This window comes from Pollachius pollachius (assembly GCF_949987615.1).
Source record: "Pollachius pollachius genome assembly, chromosome: 2".
Lineage (NCBI taxonomy): Eukaryota > Metazoa > Chordata > Actinopteri > Gadiformes > Gadidae > Pollachius > Pollachius pollachius.
In genome coordinates, this window is record NC_136935.1 from 2,043,182 (window position 1) to 2,065,551 (window position 22,370).

Sequence of the window (22,370 nt, forward strand, 5' to 3'; positions counted from 1 at the left end):
GATGGATCCCTGAGGTGGAAAAAATACGCTGACTATTTGGAGACGCAAAACCGGTAGTCTTCAATTTTTTGCGAGACAAAAGCAAAGGCAGGAGCTTATGCCATCCTCAGAAATTGTGGGAATATGTCAAAATAAGAGCCATTAACATGTTAAACTTTCAGCAGAAGTCAAATAATGTTTATTCTGTGTGATTTTTCTAAAACCAGGCCATTGGTTTTGCAGGATCCTTTATCGTGTATTATGCATTTGTTATAACATTATCACTCATAAGCAATTTATGTCAGTTAGATTTTTATTTGGAACAATAACAACGTCCATTGCCTTCAACAATAATCCAATCTTCAAATTATGTGGTAAATACTAGTAATACAAACATTTTCCATATGATTCTTTCAAAAACTAGATGGCATTTTCCGAAAAATATTACCTTTCACATAGCAACATAATTGCATTACAGTAGGAATCTCAAAAGGGGTAAAAGCCTCTGAAGACTTATCTTTCATTACCTTTGCATTATTTATTCTGTTACATATGGGTTCTTTGATAGCTCTCTGTGCTCTCTATCTGTTACTACGGGCTGATGTCCCATACACACAGCTTACATCCACATCCATCATAACTATGCATTGATAAATGTTCCAAAGAAGCACAAATTATTAGTTTCTTACCTTGTTCAAAATATAGCAATATTATATTTCCAAATAACAACTAGAAATGTTCACGAAAAAAAACACTCAACAATACAATCAAAACTTGTGTGACTGAATTATTTCAAACAAATGTTGATCTTTCAGCATGTTACAATTCAAGAGTGTCAAAAGTGCATACAGTAGAATAGGTAATGCATCAAAATCAGCATCTACTAAACCTATCTAAAGCAGCTCCGAAAAATACCAATTAGGCTGCCAATGAAAAATGGTTTCTTGCTGGCTGGAGTTTTTGCAGTTTGTATGTGCGTGACACCCCCAGCTAACACACGATGATCCTTTCGGTGCTCCTCCAACTGTAAACGTACTGTCTTTAGCTGTTTTGTGATCAAGACAAAAGGCAACTACACATACACAAAGACTCTTACCACAGTCTTCATCAGAAAGGCCTCGACACTGTGATTCGGATAGCTTTCCTTAATGTGATGCCAATGGCACTACAAAGAAAGGCAGCTACATTGGCTTTAAAACATAATTGTACTGAGCAACCATTACGTATGTGGTGAATGCCAGGAAATACCAACACTGTTAAGTACTCACTGCATGCAAAGGTTAGAACTGTTGTATAATGGGAGGAGGAAGAGGGACAGTAGACTGGGACTGATAAACACCAACTTCCAACATTTAGATTTGATCTTTCTGTCCTCTTGGTTTGACCACTGTGCAAGTCATTAAGATATCTCCCTCGAAGCCTCAATATTTCCCGTTACCATCATACTAGGCTCGTCTTTCTGTGGCAGGCCCTCTGATGAGGGCATCCGGGCGGGCGCGGCCAGTCGCTCGTCCAGTTGCTCCAGTTCCTCAAGTATCGTTTGAACCCGGCGGACTCCGTCGCGCCTCGCCTGTCGAACGTCCACCCGTCCCTCTGGGTCTACAGAGTCCAGGGCTAAAAGCTCTTTGGTTAAATTCTCCTCCAGTAGTAAGTATCTCTTGTCGTTCTTCTTGCCGTCAAAGCATCGGACCTCTTGCTCCAGCTTGGAGACTCTGTCCACGATCAGTTGCACCTTGGCCAAGCCGGGGTGGACTGGGCCTGGAGCGGCCGGTTCCTCGCTGACCTTAGCAGCAGGGACACTTGCCGGCGCAGGGTCCTGGGGTTCTGATTTAGGGGGTATTTGGACTGTGATGTTCGCCGTTTGCTGTGGTGGTGGTGGTGGTTGGGGCTTCTGGAACTGTGGAGGAGGTGTGTACAACTGTTCGGGCTGTGGTTCAGGCTGTGGTTCAGGCTGTGGTTCGGGCTGTTGCACATGTGGGTGAATAACTGTAGGGGGCGGCAGAAGGGCCATTTCCAACTCATGTGGTGGCGGAGATTGCGGTTGTGGGAACCGTGGTGCATACTGAGCTTGTGGTGAATACTGGGTTTGTTGGGCCTGCGGCCATTGCTGTCGTGTTGGCTCATGGAAGTGGACAGGAGGAGGTGGAGGTGGAAATGATTCGCTGTCAACTTCCATGTCGAAAGACTGTGGTGATTGGGGTTTCTCTGGCTTCTGCTGGCTAGTAAATGCTTCCTGCTCAATCTTCACAGGTACTTCTCTTGATATGTGCTGCTGAACCTACGGAAATAGGGGACACATTGTTAACCAACTGGAGAGCATGCTCTTCAAATGAAATGCGTTGGTCATGACCCTCTTCAACTGTAACGTGCCGTGGAAGGGACTTTTTATTGGTCTCTTATTTGTTACCTGCGGACGCTCTCCCGTCACTTGTGTTACAGCAGGAGACTGACTCCTTATAATCTGTGGGTGGTGAACGGGTGCACGATGTTGGGGGGGCTGCATGGACCCACAATGGCTAGTCCGTTCTTCTGGCTGTGGCCTATTGAAAGGCTGCTGGTGCTCAGAGTAGGGAAGGCGTTGGGAATAGACTGTGGGGTTTAACTGGGATGGCTGGGTCGGGGCTGCGCTTCCACTGCTCTCGTGGATGACAGGGATGGGGATGTAGCCGGCCTGAAGACCTGTGTTGCTGCGTCTCGTCGGTTGCTGGAAAGGGACGTTGTAAACCTTCAAAATAAAAGTCATGTCAAGTCACATTTTTATTTCTATAGCGCATTTACAGACGGCTGAGCCGCACCAAAGAGCTTCACAAGAAAGTGCTTAAGCGCAATAAACAAAGAAGTGGCCTCAGGCAAAAAGAAAAGGGTTAAAATACAATGGCTGTAGGAGTTAAAATAAAGCAAAAAAAATAAAATAAAAAGAGAGAAGATTTAAAAGGTAACCAGGGGACACTATGCAATGGCACTTAAAAAAAATTGACACTAATCAAAGGCAAGTAAAAAGAGGTGGGTCTTTAAAAAAAGTTCAAATTGCAGCTGTTGACATCTAAGAAATTTAGTCAAATGAAAAAGTGGTCACTAGTATTCAATGTATATAACTTTAACTGAATAAACATTACCCAAATGTATACTTAATATATAGTCTTCATTGTCCATTCATAACCCCCCTCTGTGTTATGACCACCAGGATACATGAGCTATGACCCCTATTAATACATTATCTGGACTGTGGCTTGTGTTTTATTTTTTATCTGGTACATTTTTTGCTAGTCTCAATAATTGGACATCTTCTTGCTCATTCCTTCCAACGTATTTGTTGCTTTCCATGTCCCAAGTATTTCACTGTCCAGCCTCGCCATGTGTCCACCCTTTGACTTTAAATGAATCAATAGCTTGTACTCTACATTTCAGACCGGATAATGCCACCGTGTTCTTTAAGGTGAGCTGAGAATGCGCCAGTGTCTGGCGCATTCTCAGCTCACCTTAAAGAACACGGTGGCATTATCCGGTCTGAAATGTAGAGTACAAGCTATTGAGCTGCAGTCTTACCTCAGTTGTGTGGGACGTGGGTGAGCAGGACTTGCTGGCCTCAGGGGAGCTGCAGTCAGGGGGGCCGTGGAGAGGAGATCTAGGCCTGCAGTGGAGCCCCGGCGTCGGGGACGGCGTCCGCCCGTCCGTGCGGACGTTCTGTGTGGAGTTCGGCTGGATGTAGGCAAAAGACGGCTGCTGCTGTCTGAGCTCCGCGCCCTCGTGGAAGATGGGGATAGGGACGTACCCCTGGCGCAGGGTGGGGTGCTTCATCTCTCTCACAAAGGCCTTCTGCCCCTCCTGGGGGCTTGGATCTGGGGGGACGTTGGGTCCGTTTAGATTCAGCTGACTGACCTGAAAGAAAAGCAAGGTATTGATGAGGAATATAATGAAGACTATAAAATACATTGAGGTCCTAGAAAGGACGGGAAGAGTGGTTTTCCAAAATCTTTAATATTTTATGCTAAATGCAGCATTTGAGAAGCCAACCCTGTTGACTTTAAAGATATCTCAATATCAGCCAAGTAATGTCTTGAGGATTAGTAATTAGACAATAATTAGACCAAAGCAGCTTTGCTTTGCCAAATTGCAAAAAGTGAAAATCAAAATCCACATAATGTGGTACAAGAATATCTAATCCTTCCAACATCAGACCTAGTTGCTGATGAACCTTGATTCTTTGTGAATGTACTAAGAAATACAACATCGCTTGATACCAAAGGCTGGGCAACCTGAAGGGAATCTCTGAAGACTGGGTCCAAGAATGTATTTGCTATGTAAAAATGGGTTTTAACTTCTTAAGGAGCACAAGAGGGTAAACAAAAACATATGTGCATATACTGGAAGTCTAATCCAAACAACTGTTACAAAATACATTGGTTAAAATGTTCAGGTGTAAACCTATGTCACACCATGTGAAACAAAAAAACAACAACCACATACGCATAGTCAATGGAAAAGGCTCTACACTAAATATCTAAAGACCTTATATATTCTTACTATGGGTTTTTGAGAATGTTATGATAATAGGCCACATGTACAATTAGCCCTGAACTTTTCCTTGTCTCTTTAGGCTCTCACAAAAGAGAGTTCGCAAGACACCTGTTAATGACAACCGGGGAGGGAAGCTCATAAGCAACAGGTCTATAGATAGCACACCACTTATTGCGCATGGTATATTTATAAGTACACTGTTTCAAGTTCTGTTTCAGTTCATTGAGAGAATACATGGAAGCCTATGTTAAAAACATTCACACAAGTTAAACTCTCTAAGAAAAAGTCGGCAAATAACTCTGAACGACCCTTTGCCCTCTGCCATTTCACTGTGGGACGCTGTAGTGTCTTTTGCGTGAAACACTGCACCATTTTTATCCCCTGACAGCTGTGTCTTTCCAGCAGATTCTTCGTGACACTAAGTTTGGACGGCCGGAATGGATCTCGCCAAATCCTGCTATTTTACAGATCGATGCCACCTCAATCTGATGATTGTGCCGCGACGATATGTCCATAAATGCGTAAACATGTTACATATTATAAGAACCTTGACCGTTTCTAATATTTCACAAGGCCCAACGTAAACAGACAGACTCAATCCTTGTAAGGAAAAAAAGTTTCTCCAAACCAGACAACGACGGGCAGAAACATTTCCGACACGTCTATAGCTCGCACTCACAGGCGCTCTTTACATACTGCAACGTGCGTCATCTAGCAATCATTCGCTTAGATCATACGACCAGAATATATCGGAGCAATACTAGTAATAATAGGCTTATGAGCTGTTGCTGTCGCGGGGCCTATAACGGAATTGTGACAGACCTTTGCCAGTCCTTTACGGTCAACAACATGTCAAATTATAAAGCTGAAACACACTCTTGGTAACCCGTCAATAACCCAAACAACCAAATAGGAAAATAAGGGCCATTGACACAATAATTGAAATCGACTGTCATAATAAGGGGGGAAAAAAACAATCAACTTCATAGACCGAGTCTCATACCTTTTTGACATCATGCCGAGGGTCATTCCAGGTTGTTGTGCAATTATTATGATCCACAAAAAAAGGCCAACCCGTCTGTGGGTCTATTTTAATTTCCCATCCAAGAGGCAGTGGGTCGTTGTTATTTGCCATTGCTACTATCGGTGACTGTGTCCTTACGCTGTCCATGTCGCTGGCTTTAGGTACTGAGACATTCCTACATGCAACGGACTCTTTAAAGATTCCTTAAATGACGTATCAGAAAGGGGCTGGAAGTTTCTCGAAATAGCGCGGTCTGTTCGGGGCGTTGAGCCGAGGCTGTATCTCTGCAGACCCGAGCGATTGGGAGGACACCGCAAGTGGGCGGGGCTTCAGCATGTCCATGTCTTCTCGGTGCTCGAAGATGATCAGAAAGGGTTCTCGTTGTCCTAATCCCCCTCCTGCATCTCCTGACGCTCCTACGGGAACACCTGCCGCTCTTCCTCCTCCATCTTGCGGGTCCTTCAGGGACACCTGCTGCTCCTCCTCATCAATCCTCCCGCTCTCCTTCCCATCCGTCCCAGTAATCGTTGGCTCAGTGACTTTGCGCCGAACAACTCGTTGCAGCTGCGGATGCAGAGCACAGCCGTGTGGAAGTCTCTTATTATTCTGGGCTCCTGCTTAGACAAAAACAAAGGAATGCCTGACAGACAACCAAATCCACCATTGACGAAGGAGTCCTCGGAAGGGAACAACGTCTTAAAACAAATCTCCGTCCATGTTCCCAAAGTATGCTCCAATAATATACATTTATACAGAATCTAACTTCGCCCAATAGTATCAACATTTACAGTATGTCGATATGTTTAAAGGGCAAATTGTTTACATACAAATACATATTACATACATTTTTGAGTAAATCAATTTTTTGGGGATAATACTGTTAATTGGAAAAGAAAACCAATTAAAAAACAATCGCAACCAACCCCATAATGAGGTTTTCCACAAGGTGCCGGTCTTTGATGGAATGTTACCTATTCATGAATTAAACTACACAGATAAAAAGTTCACACACTTTCACCCAAAACGTTTTACCATCATAGAATGTACTCTTATCCACATAAAATAGGTTTCCTAAGAAGCCTAAGAAGCCAAAGACAAATCAAACGTGGGAATTAACAAGTCCCTCCCACTTGTGTCTATAAGCCCCGCCCACCTACAGTTGTCCGCCCACTCGCGGCTAGCTGATACGATGGTATGCAGTCAACTCATGCTGTTGACTGTTCAGTGGCAGTGCATGATCTCGTATTAACTAGATTGTTCCACCGTCAGGTAATGTGTAGCTCATGGTAACGGGGGGGGGGGGGGGGGGGGGGGGGGGGGGGGGGGGGGGGGGGGGGGTCAATAGTGGATTGATAATAGTTGTGTGTAATGATTGCAATCCCATAATTTAGATCCTTCACAAACATACCCAGTCTCTGTCCTCCTATGGCATAGTGTACATTGTAACATGAACATTATTAATACTTTATAAGTTTGACTTGTGAAGACAATCTACCAATCGATGTATATCCCGAACAGTAAGAAAAGCAGAAACATGATTCTCCCCACCGCTTTTCGTTTCACAACCGTCAGGACACTTTCGCATATCTCATGTCAGCTCCATGTGTAGACCCATCAAAGTTTACATGTAAACACTGATATTGGATAAATCCAACCCCTTCATTTCATCGTCCATTTGGAATGAGGCCTCCAGCTCTATGCCTAGGGCAATGACGCATAGCACTTTAGCTGGACCCTGGAGAGGGACGACAGAGCAAGAAGCAGCATCAAACCAGCCTCTAGAGAGAAACACAGGAAGTTCCAACACCAGGACCTGGCTCATATAAATCTGATGGTCATGGAAGGCATTGGGCTGGAGCTGGACCTTGACCCATGAACCTATTACCTGACCTCCTGGAACTTCAGCAGCAGTTCCTGGATAGGAGCATAACCTCCTAGCAAGGGTGTGAAGGCTCAAGGTCCTGATAAGTAGCAGTATCTCAATACTACACCAGTTATCAAGGTCTTATTGGTTTGCACAGTTTAATGTATGGTTCAAATCTGTAAAATGTCCAGATTTCAGAGTCAGCGTCATCAACTTCATTCAATTGGAGTTTCCTGTCACCCAGTAAGCATATGCATTTGGGAATCCCTAAACATATATAAACTGCGAATGAATAGAAGTTCACATAGACTGGAGACCTTGCTCACCTCTCCTTCACTGTCATGTATTCAGTACTGACAAAAGGATTCACAAAGATCAAATTGGTAAATCGAAGAATACAACCAGCCCCTACTTAGTGTGACGTGTGCTGACGTGCGGTGACGTGCCCCGCTATCGCCCGTCCGCTAGCCGCTAAGCTATTAGCTGGTTGCTTTAGTCACGCATAACTTTGGCATTGTAGATAGTTAATAACGGTCTTACAAAGGTTGTATTCGTGACGATGGAGGACGATAGCTACCCCAAAACCCTGTAAGTCACTGCGGGTAGCTCTGTCCGATGCATGTGGAGTTTCTAATGTTTGCTTTGCCATTTAACGATGCATCATAATCTGCTAGCTAGCGAAGTGTTGGGAGGTGGAGGGTTTAGCTCCACGTTTAAACAGTTACAAATACAACAGGGGGATCGTTACGACGTGGTGAGCGGTATAGCCACTGGTGTCTAATGAACATGTCTTTTGCCATGGTGCTGGCCTTGTTTGGTGCGCGTTATCCGCTAGCCTGTGTTTGGTTAATTGCTAAATCATTGTCTCAAGCTAGGGCTATTTATTGAGCTCTTGTCTGAGTCGCCAGAGACGCATCCCAGAGCTGGCCATAAACACCCGTTTAAGTGGGTTGTGTTGGTTAAACACGTGTTCCATCCCATTAAGACGAGAAACTTCTAATGCTTTAATCGCCTGCAATGTTTAACCTTGTGTTTCCCCAGGTATGTCGGTAACCTCTCTAAAGATGTGACAGAAGTTTTGATTCTGGAGCTATTTTCCCAGATAGGTACTTGTAAAAGTTGCAAAATGATCACTGAGGTAAGTCTTATACTTTGAGTACCAAATGTCCGGCTGTAATATAAAGATCAATTACAATCGGAATATAAGCCTGATATGCCATCTGTCAAAGCTCCTCAAATACACCTTGAATGTGTTCTATCAGATGCGTATTAACTTGATTAACTGATATTGTTCAAGATGTAATAACAGTTTATAAAACATGTTTTGGGTTCTGAACTTGTCCTCCTCGTATTTTCTGTTTGTCATTTTGCAATCAAATAAGTAGGCGGATATTTTGAGATTCTCAAAACATCTTAGGTTCATTAACTTATCTGTGGTGGCCGTCAGTCTGATTAGGTACTCTTTGTATGACAGACATGTAACAGGTGTGCTTTGTTTTCAATACTACAGTATTTAAGATATCCAATATTTACTAAAACTGCCACATTCTCACTGATCCTATTTATGGGGAAATTTATGAATCACACAATAATCAAATAATAACTGCAACAGAAAATATATAAAACTTTACTAACACCAAATATGCACACGTCTATTAAAGCAATAGCTTTAAAAGGATGTGGACTTTCAGGAGAACAGTTTTTACAGCTTAGTTTTCCCCAACAGCATACGAGCAATGACCCATATTGCTTTGTGGAGTTTTTCGAGCACAGAAATGCTGCTGCAGCCCTAGCAGCCATGAATGGGAGGAAGATATTGGGAAAGGTATGTCATTTTGTCCAAGGTTTAATCTAAAAGGTCCTTCCTTCCTTTAGTGCAATGCTTGATGTCTATTAAAACAACATAATTGTTTTGATTATAGGAGGTTAAAGTGAATTGGGCCACCACTCCAAGTACCCAAAAGAAAGACACGTCCAGTAAGTATTTAGTACTTAAACCTTCTCTTGCTAGATGGCTTTAGCTGGATGGCTCTTAGTTTACCAGAAATTGAACGTTTTCTCACTGTTGGGATTATTATTTTCCAGATCACTTCCATGTTTTTGTGGGTGATTTGAGCCCTGAGATTACAACAGATGATGTCAAAGCTGCTTTTACACCTTTCGGGAAAATCTCGTAAGTTTTGTCAAAGTTTGCTATCTGTTGTTTGCATAGTGAACAGCATTTCTTTTCACAGGCTGCTAGAAACTGCCCTCTCTTCTTCTTGACTTTGACGTGATGCTTTACCATTACGATCCTTTACACATGTGGCCTGGTTTCAAACAACACTCTCCCTGCCTTTACCATCAGTGTCTGCATTTTAATTGTATTAAATATGCGATCATATTGCATCACTACTTACTAATTACCAATTAGATAAATAATGATGTCCGGGTTGGAGACCAGGGAGAAAATTTAGTTTCACTCACAGGGCTAATTAATCAATTGTATTTGTAGCCAAGCTAGTTTAAATGTATGTATATATTATTCAAAGATAATGTAAAGCGTGTTTTTTTCCTTGGATTTTCCTCATTTTTTTGGAAGATAGAAAGTCTTTCAGTTGTATATCCTGATTGACTTGTCAATGAATATCTTTTCTGTAAATTGTTATGCTAAGTTAAAGGTGCTGTAGGTTAGAGTCATCCGTTTTTAAATGATAAAGCACAGAAAAGAGCAGGAGAGCAATATTTTGAAACTATGCAACTCAAAAATACTTGGACCTGGGATTGAAGATGGATTCGGCATTCAGGGAAGGGATTCCCTGATTGGTCAGAAATTGGCTGGACGTGGCGTAAAATTGAAATGGCTTTCAGAGGCAGGGGCAGGCAGAATAATGGCTAATTATAGCTGACCACAGATGATGACTGTGGCATTTTCAAAAGATTACACTAAATTTATAAAGCTTAAAATATATCTACAGCACCTTTAATGTCAAGATTAATAGGACTATGCATGTATAAAATTACACATCTGGTATGTGCTATATTACACCGTGTAGTTACCATACATTTTCAAAATTATAATTTTTGGATGTAAATATGGAATTATTTGGATTTGAAATGTCAAGTCTTAGCGTAGGTTTTTCTTGAAGATATTTAGGTTGTGGTAAGTAACTTGCCTTGATTGTCAACAAAATTCGATCTTTTCATGAACCTGAAAAGCTTTCACCTTACCTGCAGTTGTGGATCTCAGTGAAGTAATAGCACTCTGGTTATTTTACAGAAATGCTCATAGGATTGGACAGGAGCTTGAAGCTAACAGCAAGGAACTGTGCACTTGGAGACTCAGATGTAGTTTTTTTTCCTCTATTCTACTTTCTATATGTCTTTATTGTAGATGCTGTCTATTAACATGACCTAGTTTAGATTAACTATAACACTCTAAATTTATGTATGACCTGTCTCATTTTGATTTGCATAGTACTGTTTGTAGTGCATTGCTCCTCCACAAAAATTCTGAAATTGTCAATTTCTCAAAATTTGCAGCTCCCCCAAACTCCATATTGGTGGTAAAGAATTGACCAGGAAAAATAAAGAAATCTGTTAACAGGCCATGTATGCCGTTTAATTCCTTTTTTCTCTTTGATATATTTTTTTTATATATTTCTATTTTTAGGACGAGCACCAACAGCAGATTTTAAGAATGCATGGTAAACCTTACAACGTATTCCTTTTTGTGAATTGAATTCAATAGTCTACTAGTGTGAAAGTTGACCACGGCGGTGGTGCTCTGTTGACCAGGGAATCCTTAGAACAACATACAGATCTGAACACATGTTGAACCAACAGCGTAGGCTGCATGTTATTGTACTCTGTTTCTCTTGTTGGTCTTTTATAAGTGTTGCTTTGATGTTAGTCTTACACACCAGTGGTCAGTCCAGGGCTAAAATAGTCAACGTACAGTTACGATGTAGGAACATGTACAGGAGTCACTGTTCAGTGTGTTTGCGTGGCTCCTCTTTAAAGAGAAAGTCTTCCCAATGAAGTGTGCTGACATTGTTTTGCTGTTTGCTTCCAGTGACGCGCGTGTTGTGAAGGACATGACGACAGGCAAATCAAAGGGGTATGGATTTGTGTCCTTCTACAACAAACTGGTAAGGCTCCAGGGCAAGAACGCAACACAAAGGTTATTTCTCTTTTCTGCTTTTTGCATTCTACAATATATATTAAAACATTTAACATATTTAAAATTAAAGGGCATGTTGGATAATAGATTTAGTTTATTAGTTAATTTGCTCAAATAATAACAAGTAATGTTCTCATTGTGACATAAGAAAGATAGGAATAGCAATGGTAGCTTTTAAAACGCTACAATGCCGTACATAGATGTAGTGGAACTAGCTTTGATTTGAAATTCCAGGATGCAGAAAACGCCATCGGTCAAATGGGGGGGCAGTGGCTCGGAGGGCGCCAGATCAGAACCAACTGGGCAACGCGCAAGCCACCAGCCCCCAAGAGCGTGCCAGACAGTAAGTCGTCTCTCCAGGCCACGGCGGGTTGATGGCACCCTCGTTCATCACTATAGAAAACATCCAAATGAATCCTTGAAATGGCGTACAAATTAAAGATCAGCGTTTGAATCCTGCACTATGGGCTTACATTTCAAGGTTAAGAAGATGGTTTGGTCTTTGTCATAGAGTTTTTTCAATGGGTGTTTTTCTTTTCATTGCAGACGGGTCGAAGCAGCTGAGGTTCGAGGATGTTATGAGCCAGTCCAGCCCACAGAACTGCACTGTGTACTGTGGAGGGATCCAGTCAGGGCTCACAGGCAACTACCCACAGTCACCTCTTGAAACACTTTGCGTGACGTAAAGTTGTCAATATATATATATATATATATAGGTTGCCAATCCGCTTGTGACACTAATTGATTTTGAATTTTTCAGAGCACCTCATGCGACAGACCTTCTCACCATTCGGACAGATCATGGAGATCAGAGTCTTTCCTGAGAAAGGATATTCTTTCATTAGGTACGGCCTCCAGTGCACAAAATAGCCTCTAGATGTCAGCACAATATTTACAATTGCCAGCTATCAATAGCGCACCCGTACCGGAGTTCTATTTCATGGGCATCTATCGTGTATTAAACAAGTACTCTGTTTTGATTATAACCCCGGATTCATAGATAGCCTGAAGTAGATGAGGTGAAAATACTGAACCCCGCTACCGTTTGTTCTCAAAGGTTCTCCTCTCATGAGAGCGCCGCCCATGCCATTGTCTCGGTGAACTGCACTACCATCGAGGGACATCTCGTGAAGTGCTACTGGGGCAAGGAGTCCCCCGATATGGCCAAAAGTCCACAACAGGTAGACGGGATGTTAGTTCTGAAAACTGGTCTTCGGTAAACACGGACAAAAATCTCCCGCGACGCAGTAGAAAGAGTCACAGGTTAAGAAACGTACTTGATTTTCTTTATTGAAGTCCACCGATGCCGTGTCCCCACCAGGTGGAGTACGGCCAGTGGGGGCAGTGGAACCAGCTGTACGGAAGCCCACAGCAGCCCCAACAACAACAGCAGCAGCAACAACAGCAGCATCAACAACATCAACAACATCAACAACATCAGCAGCAGCAGCATCAGCAGCAGCAGTATGGACAGTACACTTCCAACGGATGGCAGGTCCCTTCCTACGGCATGTACGGCCAGACGTGGAACCAGCAAGGCTTCGGAGTGGAGTAAGCCCTTGGTGTTTGATGAACGACCTCGCGTAGACTATTAAATAAATAAAAGTCATAATTGCGAATCATTCATTTCCTGTGCTCTTACGAGACTTCTTTCTCTTACATTCAGTCTAAACCCACCTGTTTGGATTATGTTTGAGCTAGAATTATACGATTATAGGATGCGTTTCACGATAACTCTTAAATGAAATAAAAAATCATCAACCGTAACTGTCTGAATCTGCCCGTCCCTGCTGTTCCAGACAGTCCCTGTCCCCGGCCTGGGTGGGAGGTTTCGGATCGGGCCCGTCCCAGGCCCAGCCGGGCCCCGTGGACCTGGCCAGCCTGGCCAACTTCAGCATGGCGGGCTACCAGACGCAGTGAGCTGCCCTCCCCCCCTCACCACGCCGTCCACGCTCTGAGGGGAACCTCCTGACACTGGTGCTATAGGGACGATGTTTAGGGGAGCCCTAGTCACAAAGGCTTTAGAGTAATGTTTGTTGTTTCTGTAAAACAGCAAATCAGGAGTTCATTTGCTTTATAATAAGAATCCCCCCGAACACACACACGCATACATGGTATCGCTGTACAAAACGACAACACAAAAAGCCACCTCCCAGTTATTTAAGGTGTACATTGCATAATCATTTTCTCCATGCTTTTTAAGATTAACTCTCGGTTACATTTTGGTTCAAAATTCTTCAATGCCTCTAAACCAACAAGATACATTTCGGCTTTGACAATCGCTTACCGGGGATTTCAGATTATACTTTAAAACACCCGTAGTTTCAGGTCATTTATATATAAATATATATTGTGTAATAATTAAGTGTTCCAGTATTCAACGCTTTTTTTTTACCCAATATGATATGAAGTTTTAAATGTAGAAACAGCTTTTAATGTTGGCACTTGGTCCAGGGACAGACAACCAGATGATAGTTGTGTTCACTCAAAGGGGAGCCATAAAAGAAGAAAGGAAATTTAACAACGCAGATTTAAACACAATATACGTACCTGCATGTTCAAATTCCAAAAGTTTTTGTTTATTCAATTTTAGATTTTGCTTCTATCTGAAAGGTCATGGCCAGAATATGTGAGGTGTATACATACTATGTAAATAGCTTAAACTGCCATCTGTTTTTCTCCCAAACCAAAAACCTTTTGTACAGATAAATGAGTGTAAATCTTTCTGGGATTTGTCTCTGTGTTTGTCCTTGGATCTAAAATGGTAGTTTATTCCTGTGACATTGATTCCCTTCACAGAAAATTGTAAAGGCTCCCTTTTTAAATCTGTTCTTATTTTATATACAAAGAATAACAAATTTCAAACAATAATCTGTAAACTAGTCATCGTGATTGACATCATGATTTATCCCCTTTATCAATATAAAGGAAAAAACAATGCTTCATATCAATTTGCTTGGTGTTTTACATGATTATAAGATGGTTCACAAAGGTAACTCTCCAGGACTAAATCCATATTTTCTTTAATTTATTTTTTGAATTAATTTCTTCAATGATTCAACCTTATGTCATCCTTCATTCAAACTGAATTCACATTCAACCATTGTTTAGCTGTTCAAACTTCCAAAAGCATTTTAGAGTGAAGCATTTATGATAGCAGTTGGGAATGCTATAATAATTTGTTATTTGTGTCCTATCATTTGAATTTCTGTGCCATTATGTACAGTCTTATAAAAGTAGCTCCTTTTGTGTTAAAAAGCAACAACTGAACATGGTCATGTGGATTTGTAAATATAAACCCTTTAAAAAAAGTTGACGATTATGTACATAATGTAGGTAATCTCATTTCCATTCATAGAATTTTAGCAATATAATTTATGGATACGCCATAATTGCCAATGTGTGAAAATTGTAATAATTAGGTTCATTGCAATTTCCGGTTAATTTCAAATCGAAAGTTTCCCCATTGTATTTTTTTGGGCCATTTTTAGAGAGTACAAGGAAATGGACAATGTTTATGTTGGAATTGCATGTTTGACATGTAATATATCTGATGCTTAAAAAATTGAATGTAATAGCAAGTTTATTTGTGACAGTTGAAAAGCTGAATTGGATCGCACTACTGGATAACTTGTAACATTTCATTCGAACAGAAGACACAAATAACCCATCCAAAATAAAGGAACTTTTGAAACATGTTATTCATGAACATTTATTCTATTTAATGCTTCACATATAAATGTAAAGTACCACCATCAATCTATGAATTCACTTTAGAATGTGTCTGTTCTCTTATTGGGAAAATAACACATTTATATATACAATACATATACAGTTGGTAGCTTTTCGTGTAATCATTCATACAAATGTGCAATTTTTAGAGGGTAAACATATAAGCTATTGTATTATGAATATTGTGCTGATTTCCCTCCAGGCAAAACATATACGTACCTGCATGTTCAAATTCAAGAAGTACAAAATCTTATGAATATAGATTTTGGACAAAGTTTTCAAGTTAATGCAAGTCTATCTCATTACAAATAGACATTGCATAAATAGTCTAGTATTTTGGATAACTTATCCACATCACAAAAGCAGTTAACCATGCACTACATATACAGAATAATTAACACAATCGTAAGCATTTAGAAATCTTGTACATTGATTTATATGTTTTTAGCAAGTATGTATAATATACTCAAAGATAGCCGTGCCACAGTGAATTGACAAAGGCGAATGTAGCGTTAACATTGATTACATTCATTTGTAAGATATCAATTTGAGCTAAAGCTTCCCTAGCATACATTTTATCTTTGTACTAGTGTGGAAATAGCAAGATAAATAAACAAACATCATATTGAATATTGTAAAGACAACAAAAGCAATCCAAGCTAACCACATAATAATATTGTTTTAAATCTACCACAGTGCATTAATATATAACCTAATAACCTAAAACGCCTATATGCACATAATGCTTGCTTGTAAATTGTGGAAGGCTATTTAAGTATTTTAAAGAAGAATATTGATTTATGCTATTGAATATGGTCCTTAAAATAATGCACTTGATTTCCTTTTAGTATTGATTGGACTATTGTTCAATTGTGTTCCTGCTCCAAGATACAAGCTGGAGTGAATGCAAAATGGTAAACACCATTGAAATGTTGCAAAGAACTGTTTCTGTCATACTTCTCAAAAGTCAGAACGTCATGTTCCTACCGTGAGGTCAAATTTGAGAATCATATACAGTAAGTTCTACTTTGGTTACATATGAGAATCATATTATTATGCATAATGAACTGAAGGGACTGCTTCCGGTAAGGTGTCTGTTTAATCCATCTATCTGTCTGAGCGGAGAAATTGGCATCTGAGTAAAATTCATTGTTCTGGCCTGGGTAAAGGCAAAAGGCACACAATACAATTTATGAATTCAGATCTATACAAGAAGAATCCAAATAACATAATATTGAAGATATCCCATTGATTTCCTTACCGTTTACTTAAATCCCAGCTTCTTCATAATCATGTCAATTTGCGGCACAATGGCTGCAATAGAGCTTTCCAGTTGAACAACCTGTCTGGACAACCTTTTATCCGGAGAAAGATTTGTTAGTTTGGCTTGCATTGTTCATAGCACATTAAGAGCAACCAAGGCTTTCATTCCTTTAGAGGGTGCTAGTGGGTCTGGTTATATTCACACAATGCATTCCAAGTCTTTCTATGTCTTGGATGATTGAATTGAAGTACAATGCTACGGGTAGTCTCAACAATGGTCACCTCACCTCTGAATCTCCCTATGCTCCACTGTGGTTTGACTGGATGTTTCCTTCTGAGCTGTGTTAAGGGACGTCTCCTCCTCTGAACCTTTATCGTAATCCATCCCGAGCTGGTTGAGTTCAGCACTGAGAGCCTCCTGAGAAACACGCAAACAAGAAAGATTCAAACAGAAACTTCTCTCGTACAATTTAATTCGCCATGTGAGATGTATGAACGTAGAATCAGGTACAAACCCTCTTCTCCTCCAATTCGGCCTTCATCCTCTCTTGCTCTTCTCGGTCCAGAACTTGGTTGCCATCGTGGTCGAACCGAGAGAAGGCTGCAGAGATTTCATGGTCGGCATGTCCCATCCTTGTAGAACATCGAGTAGTTCCACGGTTAGGTTCAATGAAATAGGGTTGAAGCTGCCTCTTAAAATTTGCTTGTTTTTCATGACTTACTCCTTCAGGGTCTCTCTGAAATCCTTGAATTCAATCTCCCCCGATTTAGATCGTAGGGCTTTGTGGACATCTGATATTTTCTCCTTTTTGAGCTTCAGCTTCATGAATGTCTTCATATAGCTCTGCGTTACAAAGAGAGGGCATTTGTACTTACAGAAGGTGTTGCGCTTCATTCAACATTCCCAGAAGGTGACGATGCCGTTACCTGCTTGATGAGGTCCGTAATCTGAAGATCATCTTTCTGCAATGAGAGCTCCTCCTTCACCTCAGAATACGTGTCATTTATGATGGCCAGAAACATATTCTAGGAAGCAAATAGGGAGAATGAATTTAAGGGAACCCCGTTGTCAGGTTTGTTTTACTGCCCGGTAGAGGGTCTGGTACAACTCACCAGCAGGACAAAGAAGACGAAGAACACATAGGTGAAGAAGTATATGGGGCCAAGCACCCTGTTGGCACGCTCTATCGCGTTGTAGTCAAAGTCGCCGAGGATAATCCTGAGCTGTGTGAACCTAAATGCAACAATACAAGCGTAAACCATAATGTTAACGATAACCTGATGTCATATTTGGTATATTTATCCAATCGGCCCCTCTCAACGCTCTCACATGCACTTGACGAAGGTGCTGAAGGAATCCACCTCCGTCCCAAAGAGAAGGTAACCGAGCTGAGCATAAGCGAAGAACACGATGAAGAACATGACCGCGAATCCGAGGATGTCCTTCGCACATCGACCCAGCGTCGAGGAAAGTTGAGTCATCGTCTTGTTGAAACTGATGTATTTGAAAATCTGTAGGGAAGACCAGAACATTAAGAAATTATAGGACAGGCCCTAATGAATTAACTTAATGAATGGATGTGGACATGATGGTTCTGCACAAGATTCAGTTGGTTCTTACCTTAATCCAAGCGAAGAACAGGTTGACTGCATTCATATTATTGTATTGTGTTTGCCAGAAAGCCAGGAACTCAAAATCGGCATAGATGTCTGGTTGTTGCAAAAGTTTGCTCAGCAGCTTGTCTACTTTGATGGTGCGGAAAACGTTGAACACCACCGCAACGATGGCAAGCTGTAAAATAAAAGGTAGAGAGATCATGAGGTTTATTTAGGTTATAGTGAACTATGTGATATTTTCAATTTTCAGTTACGGCCAATATTTGCCAAAACAAGCCCCTTCGAAAACTCACCATTATTATAACAACGTCCAATATGTTCCAGACACTTTTGAAGTATGAGCACTTGTGTATTCGCAACTCAAGAATCTCCTCTACAATATAATAGAGGATGAACAAGCAGAAGACACACTCGCAGCCCAGTATGAAGTAATCCCAGTAGGTGATATAGCGGATCAGTTTCACTGTCCTTATCTGGTAGGAAGGAATGGCGCCACCTGAAGCTGGGAATTCAACCAGCAACCTGCAAAAACAAATCAATCCCTTTTTGTCAAAGTTGTCATTATATCAAGAATATTTCAGTTGAAAGTGAACGCGAAATAGTCCAAATAATCTCGTTGACCTGATGACGCAGAACATGTTGATGTTGGCGTTGTAAGTGGAGAAGTCAACGAAGACCGCCCTGGTGCCTCGGTCCAACCACAGGTTCTCCTTCAGCTCGCCCACCACGGCAGCGCTCTCCGCCTTGGTGGTGTTCAGGTCCTGGTAGAAGCCCGCCCCGCTGTATGATGTGAGCAGACCCCAGTGGGCAGAGCCGTTGATCTCCTTCTCTGTGTGGTACGTCCAGCTGGTCAGGCAGAAAAGTACATCACCGAAAATATACACAATCAACACACTGAATGTTGCACGAGCGATGCACTTTAAAGACGACAGGAGGACCGCCGGTTAGCTGTCAGCTCACGCGGTGCCGTTGATGTCTCGAGAGGCCTGGTCGTCCTCCTTGATCTCGTTGTAGACGTCGAAGCAGCCCTTGATTTCGTCTTGGAAGTCGCTGTGGACCTTGCAGGAGTTGTCCTTGACCTTGATCTGGCGCATCCGCGGGACCCCCAGCAACATGTTCTCGTAGTAGATGAAGGACCTCTCTCCGCTGGCCAGCGGCTGGTTGTTGTACCACTTGGTCCAGTAGAGGCCATCCAGCAAGGGTCCCTTAGCATACTGTCTCAGGAACGGAAGCAGGGGGTTCGGAAGGGAACGTTTATGCATGGAATTGGCGAAAAACAAAATGGCGATTTAAATTCACGCCAGTGTATTGGGAAGCTGCAGAGAACTCACGGTCCAGAAGTCGCTCATACTGTCAATAGACTGAAAGGCCACGCCGCCATCGCCGCTTGTGCTCACAAACAGGTCCGTCATGGCTTTGGTGTAGTAGTAGGTGCTTGAGCTGGTCATTCCATACGTCACTGAAAGACAACATGCTCACATTGTTATGCACGATCGCGGCTCCGTATCATGCTTTGCTCAGGCTCGTCTTTAAATGTCGCCTCAGTCAATGGGGCCAAGATAAGGCTAAGTCAGGAGCACACACTCACTCACGCAAGCCCCCATTGCAACCCCCTGTTATGTTGCTCTGCCACAGCAGTCAGATGGGCTGAGATTAGTGGCACTAATTGGTTTGGAGAGTGCACGTATGGGACGGGACGCAAAGAGCTTCATCAAACAATGTCAACCTAGACGGCACAAAGCATCAATGGCTCAGGCCACGGCTCTTATCAGTGGAAAGCAAACGAGCAGGCCCTGCTTTCCTTTCACTGGTGCTGTTCTGACGGACAATGGCTCAGGCTGAATGGGATGGGCGGGGGAGACTTTTAGTGGACAGCCTCAATCAGGCGATGATAAATCAACATGGTCAACAGGTGTACCACAGTAACAACCTGCGCAGATGACGCTACATCGCAGTGACAGACGATCATCTCGGATTAAGGCGTTAAGTAGATGAGTCAACAATGGAAAATAAAAGATTTTTGCAGCCTTAATACTGATTTGATACTTCATACTAAATTTCCCTATTTTATTTCAATTCTCAGGGAAACCCTAAAAAACCTTAAAAACATGCTTATTGGTGTTATTCACATTTACATTTAGGGCATTTAGCAGATGCTTTTATCCAAAGCGACTTACAGTAAGAACATTTGTCATAAGTCATCTATCGCTGTCGGAACAGTAAAGATGTTCATAGGACCAAGTGCAAGTATTACAATCGCTAGGCTAACCCATTCCCTGTACAGCAGTGATAGCAGCTACTGCGGATGCTACACAATTAAGTACTATGAAAAAATACAACGTACATTAAGTGCGTACAATAAGTGAGTACAATCAAAGTGCACTTACGAAGGCATATGTCTACCAGGAACACCAGATAGACCAGTAACTCCCTCAGAGTGGTCCGCATGAACTGCTCTCTGTTGTCCGAGTTGTCTTCGGTCAGAGTTGTGCCCCACAGCCCTGCAGAGAAAATGGAGTCAATCACGATCGGTAACCTCAAGGTAAGCCGAGGTTTAAGATGCAACATGCATGCATTTTATACCTTTGTATCCTTTCTATTAAAAAAAGGATTCTCTGGATAGGGAATAGTTAGACCCATGTTTATAAAAGAAACATCCTCACATTTCCTTCAGCTTGAGTCTGTCAGACTAAAAAGGTTTACACTTTTGGTACAATTTCAAAGTTTTAAGTGTCAGGCCGCAGCTCAAATAGATTAATTACACATTTAATTCCCCACATGCAGGGGCGTAGGAATGAGTTTAACATTGGGGGGGACACATATCGGAAACCTGACAGATCCGTTAATGGTTTGAACAGAAATATGTCATAAATTAACTACACTGAAAAAATTCACAAATATATTTTATTCTACTAAAAAGATACATTTGTAAATGTAAAGGAAAACACATTTTGAATGGCAGTAATGATGAACTGATGAATATCTAATCAATTCTTTAATTGCACGCTCAACCATCCAGTTTTTTAGAATAAGAAGCGGTGACAAGACGCTGTGTTGCGCTTTCAAAATAAAATAAAATATTTTTCTTCCCCCGGTATAATTTTTAGGTGGGACAAATGCGCCTGTCTCCAATATTGGAGGGCACACATCCCCGCCGTCCCCCCCGGTTCCTACGCCCTTGGGCCCACATGTACTCTGAAATACCGCAGAAGGCGGCTTACCTTTGACGAAGGAGCAACAGCCCCTCCGCTTCTTGGGGGCCTCTGGCTGGGCCTTGAACGGGTTCAGGGGTCCCGGCTCCGGCATGCCCCTCAGGCCCTCCAGCGGACCCAGGCTGGGGTAGAGGGGCTGGGGGTCGTAGATGGTGCTCACGGCCCTGGGCAGGGGCGGGGGCGTGCCGCAGTAGCCCCGGTTCACCCAGGCCCCGGTCCCCACGTGCTCCAGCTCGCACTCCACCTGCCCGCTGAGGTGGCTCTCAGCCCGGTTGTTCAGGCTCCTCATGGTTGCTCCTCTCTGGGGTCCTGGGTCTCTCTGGGGATGGGAGGTGGTCAAATGGAGCCCAGCGGAGGAGCGGGAGGCTTTTGTACACCTGCCGCTGGAAGCGCCATAAAGGGGTGATGATGACATAAGCGCTGCCGAGGGAGGGGCTGCCGGCCCTTTGTAGGTTTCTGTCGTCCGGTTCAGATCCGCTCTTATGAAACACTGTGACACGCACGCTTATGTTCAACATTGTCTTTGGATACAATATACCACATGGGCCGGTTCTATTTATCTATGAATTCAAGGAATTTTCTTATCTTATAGTTATTCTATTGCATGCGTTTATACAATATGTTTGTTCAAATCTCACACCGTCTCATCAAATGTACTACTTACTTTCGGAAAATCCTGGAAAAACAATAATGTAGTATTTCACATTGCCAACCGTTGACGGCTTGTGAATCAGCTTGCTGATAAGAGTATAAAAGCCACTGTTCTCCCAGCAAGAGACCATAGCACAATGTTGACTGCCCATCTTCCGTGTGTTGTCTTGTTTGCTGTCAAAGTGTTAATGTTGTATGCAAACATTCATGGAGGCATCTTAATGAGTCTATGATGACCATCTGTGTCAGGGTTCATCTGCCCTCTGACCCAGCACTTAACGCTTACTTTACATTAAACCAGATACACTAAATTGAACAAGGCATAAAGCATTTGGGTATCGCTTTGTA

The 22,370-nt window shown here is 42.2% G+C and overlaps 3 protein-coding genes across 4 annotated transcripts; 1 reads left to right on the top strand and 2 right to left on the bottom strand.

Annotated features, from left to right (window-relative positions):
* Positions 1-465: 465 nt before the first annotated feature.
* bag3 (BCL2 associated athanogene 3) lies at positions 466-5,694 on the bottom strand (the record flags this gene model as incomplete). Its single annotated transcript, XM_079729415.1, is given in 5 exon segments — positions 466-2,257; positions 2,387-2,704; positions 3,526-3,858; positions 5,501-5,682; positions 5,685-5,694. Coding segments are annotated over 5 exon segments (1,722 nt in total). The 3' UTR covers positions 466-1,378.
* Positions 5,695-7,844: 2,150 nt separating this feature from the next.
* tial1 (TIA1 cytotoxic granule-associated RNA binding protein-like 1) lies at positions 7,845-15,223 on the top strand. Of its 2 annotated transcripts, none has more exons than XM_079729258.1 (12): positions 7,845-7,973; positions 8,427-8,523; positions 9,112-9,210; positions 9,308-9,362; positions 9,471-9,558; positions 11,440-11,515; positions 11,782-11,890; positions 12,094-12,189; positions 12,308-12,392; positions 12,605-12,728; positions 12,869-13,098; positions 13,347-15,223. In XM_079729258.1, the coding sequence occupies exons 1-12, from the start codon at positions 7,945-7,947 to the stop codon at positions 13,465-13,467; spliced, it is 1,209 nt and encodes a 402-aa protein (XP_079585384.1). In that variant the 5' UTR covers positions 7,845-7,944; the 3' UTR covers positions 13,468-15,223. The 2 variants fall into 2 exon arrangements, with proteins under 2 accessions (XP_079585384.1, XP_079585383.1); XM_079729257.1 differs by having other exon boundaries at positions 13,351-15,223.
* A 1,320-nt stretch (positions 15,224-16,543) lies between these two features.
* Positions 16,544-21,660, bottom strand: pkd2l1 (polycystic kidney disease 2-like 1; the record flags this gene model as incomplete). The annotated part of the gene is made up of 14 exons (XM_079758714.1): positions 16,544-16,634; positions 16,830-16,960; positions 17,058-17,175; positions 17,265-17,386; positions 17,470-17,568; positions 17,656-17,776; positions 17,873-18,054; positions 18,164-18,334; positions 18,453-18,681; positions 18,781-19,005; positions 19,120-19,373; positions 19,491-19,618; positions 20,547-20,660; positions 21,381-21,660. The coding sequence occupies 14 exons, from the start codon at positions 21,658-21,660 to the stop codon at positions 16,544-16,546; spliced, it is 2,265 nt and encodes a 754-aa protein (XP_079614840.1).
* Positions 21,661-22,370: the final 710 nt, after the last annotated feature.

What these genes read in the sequence shown, in the direction of transcription:
- tial1 (XM_079729257.1), top strand. Translation starts at nt 7,945, where the DNA reads ATGGAGGACGATAGCTACCCCAAAACCCT. An exon ending in CCCCAAGAGCGTGCCAGACA is followed by an intron (nt 11,891 to 12,093) that starts GTAAGTCGTCTC and finishes TTTTCATTGCAG; the next exon opens with ACGGGTCGAAGCAGCTGAGG. An exon ending in TGGCCAAAAGTCCACAACAG is followed by an intron (nt 12,729 to 12,868) that starts GTAGACGGGATG and finishes TGTCCCCACCAG; the next exon opens with GTGGAGTACGGCCAGTGGGG.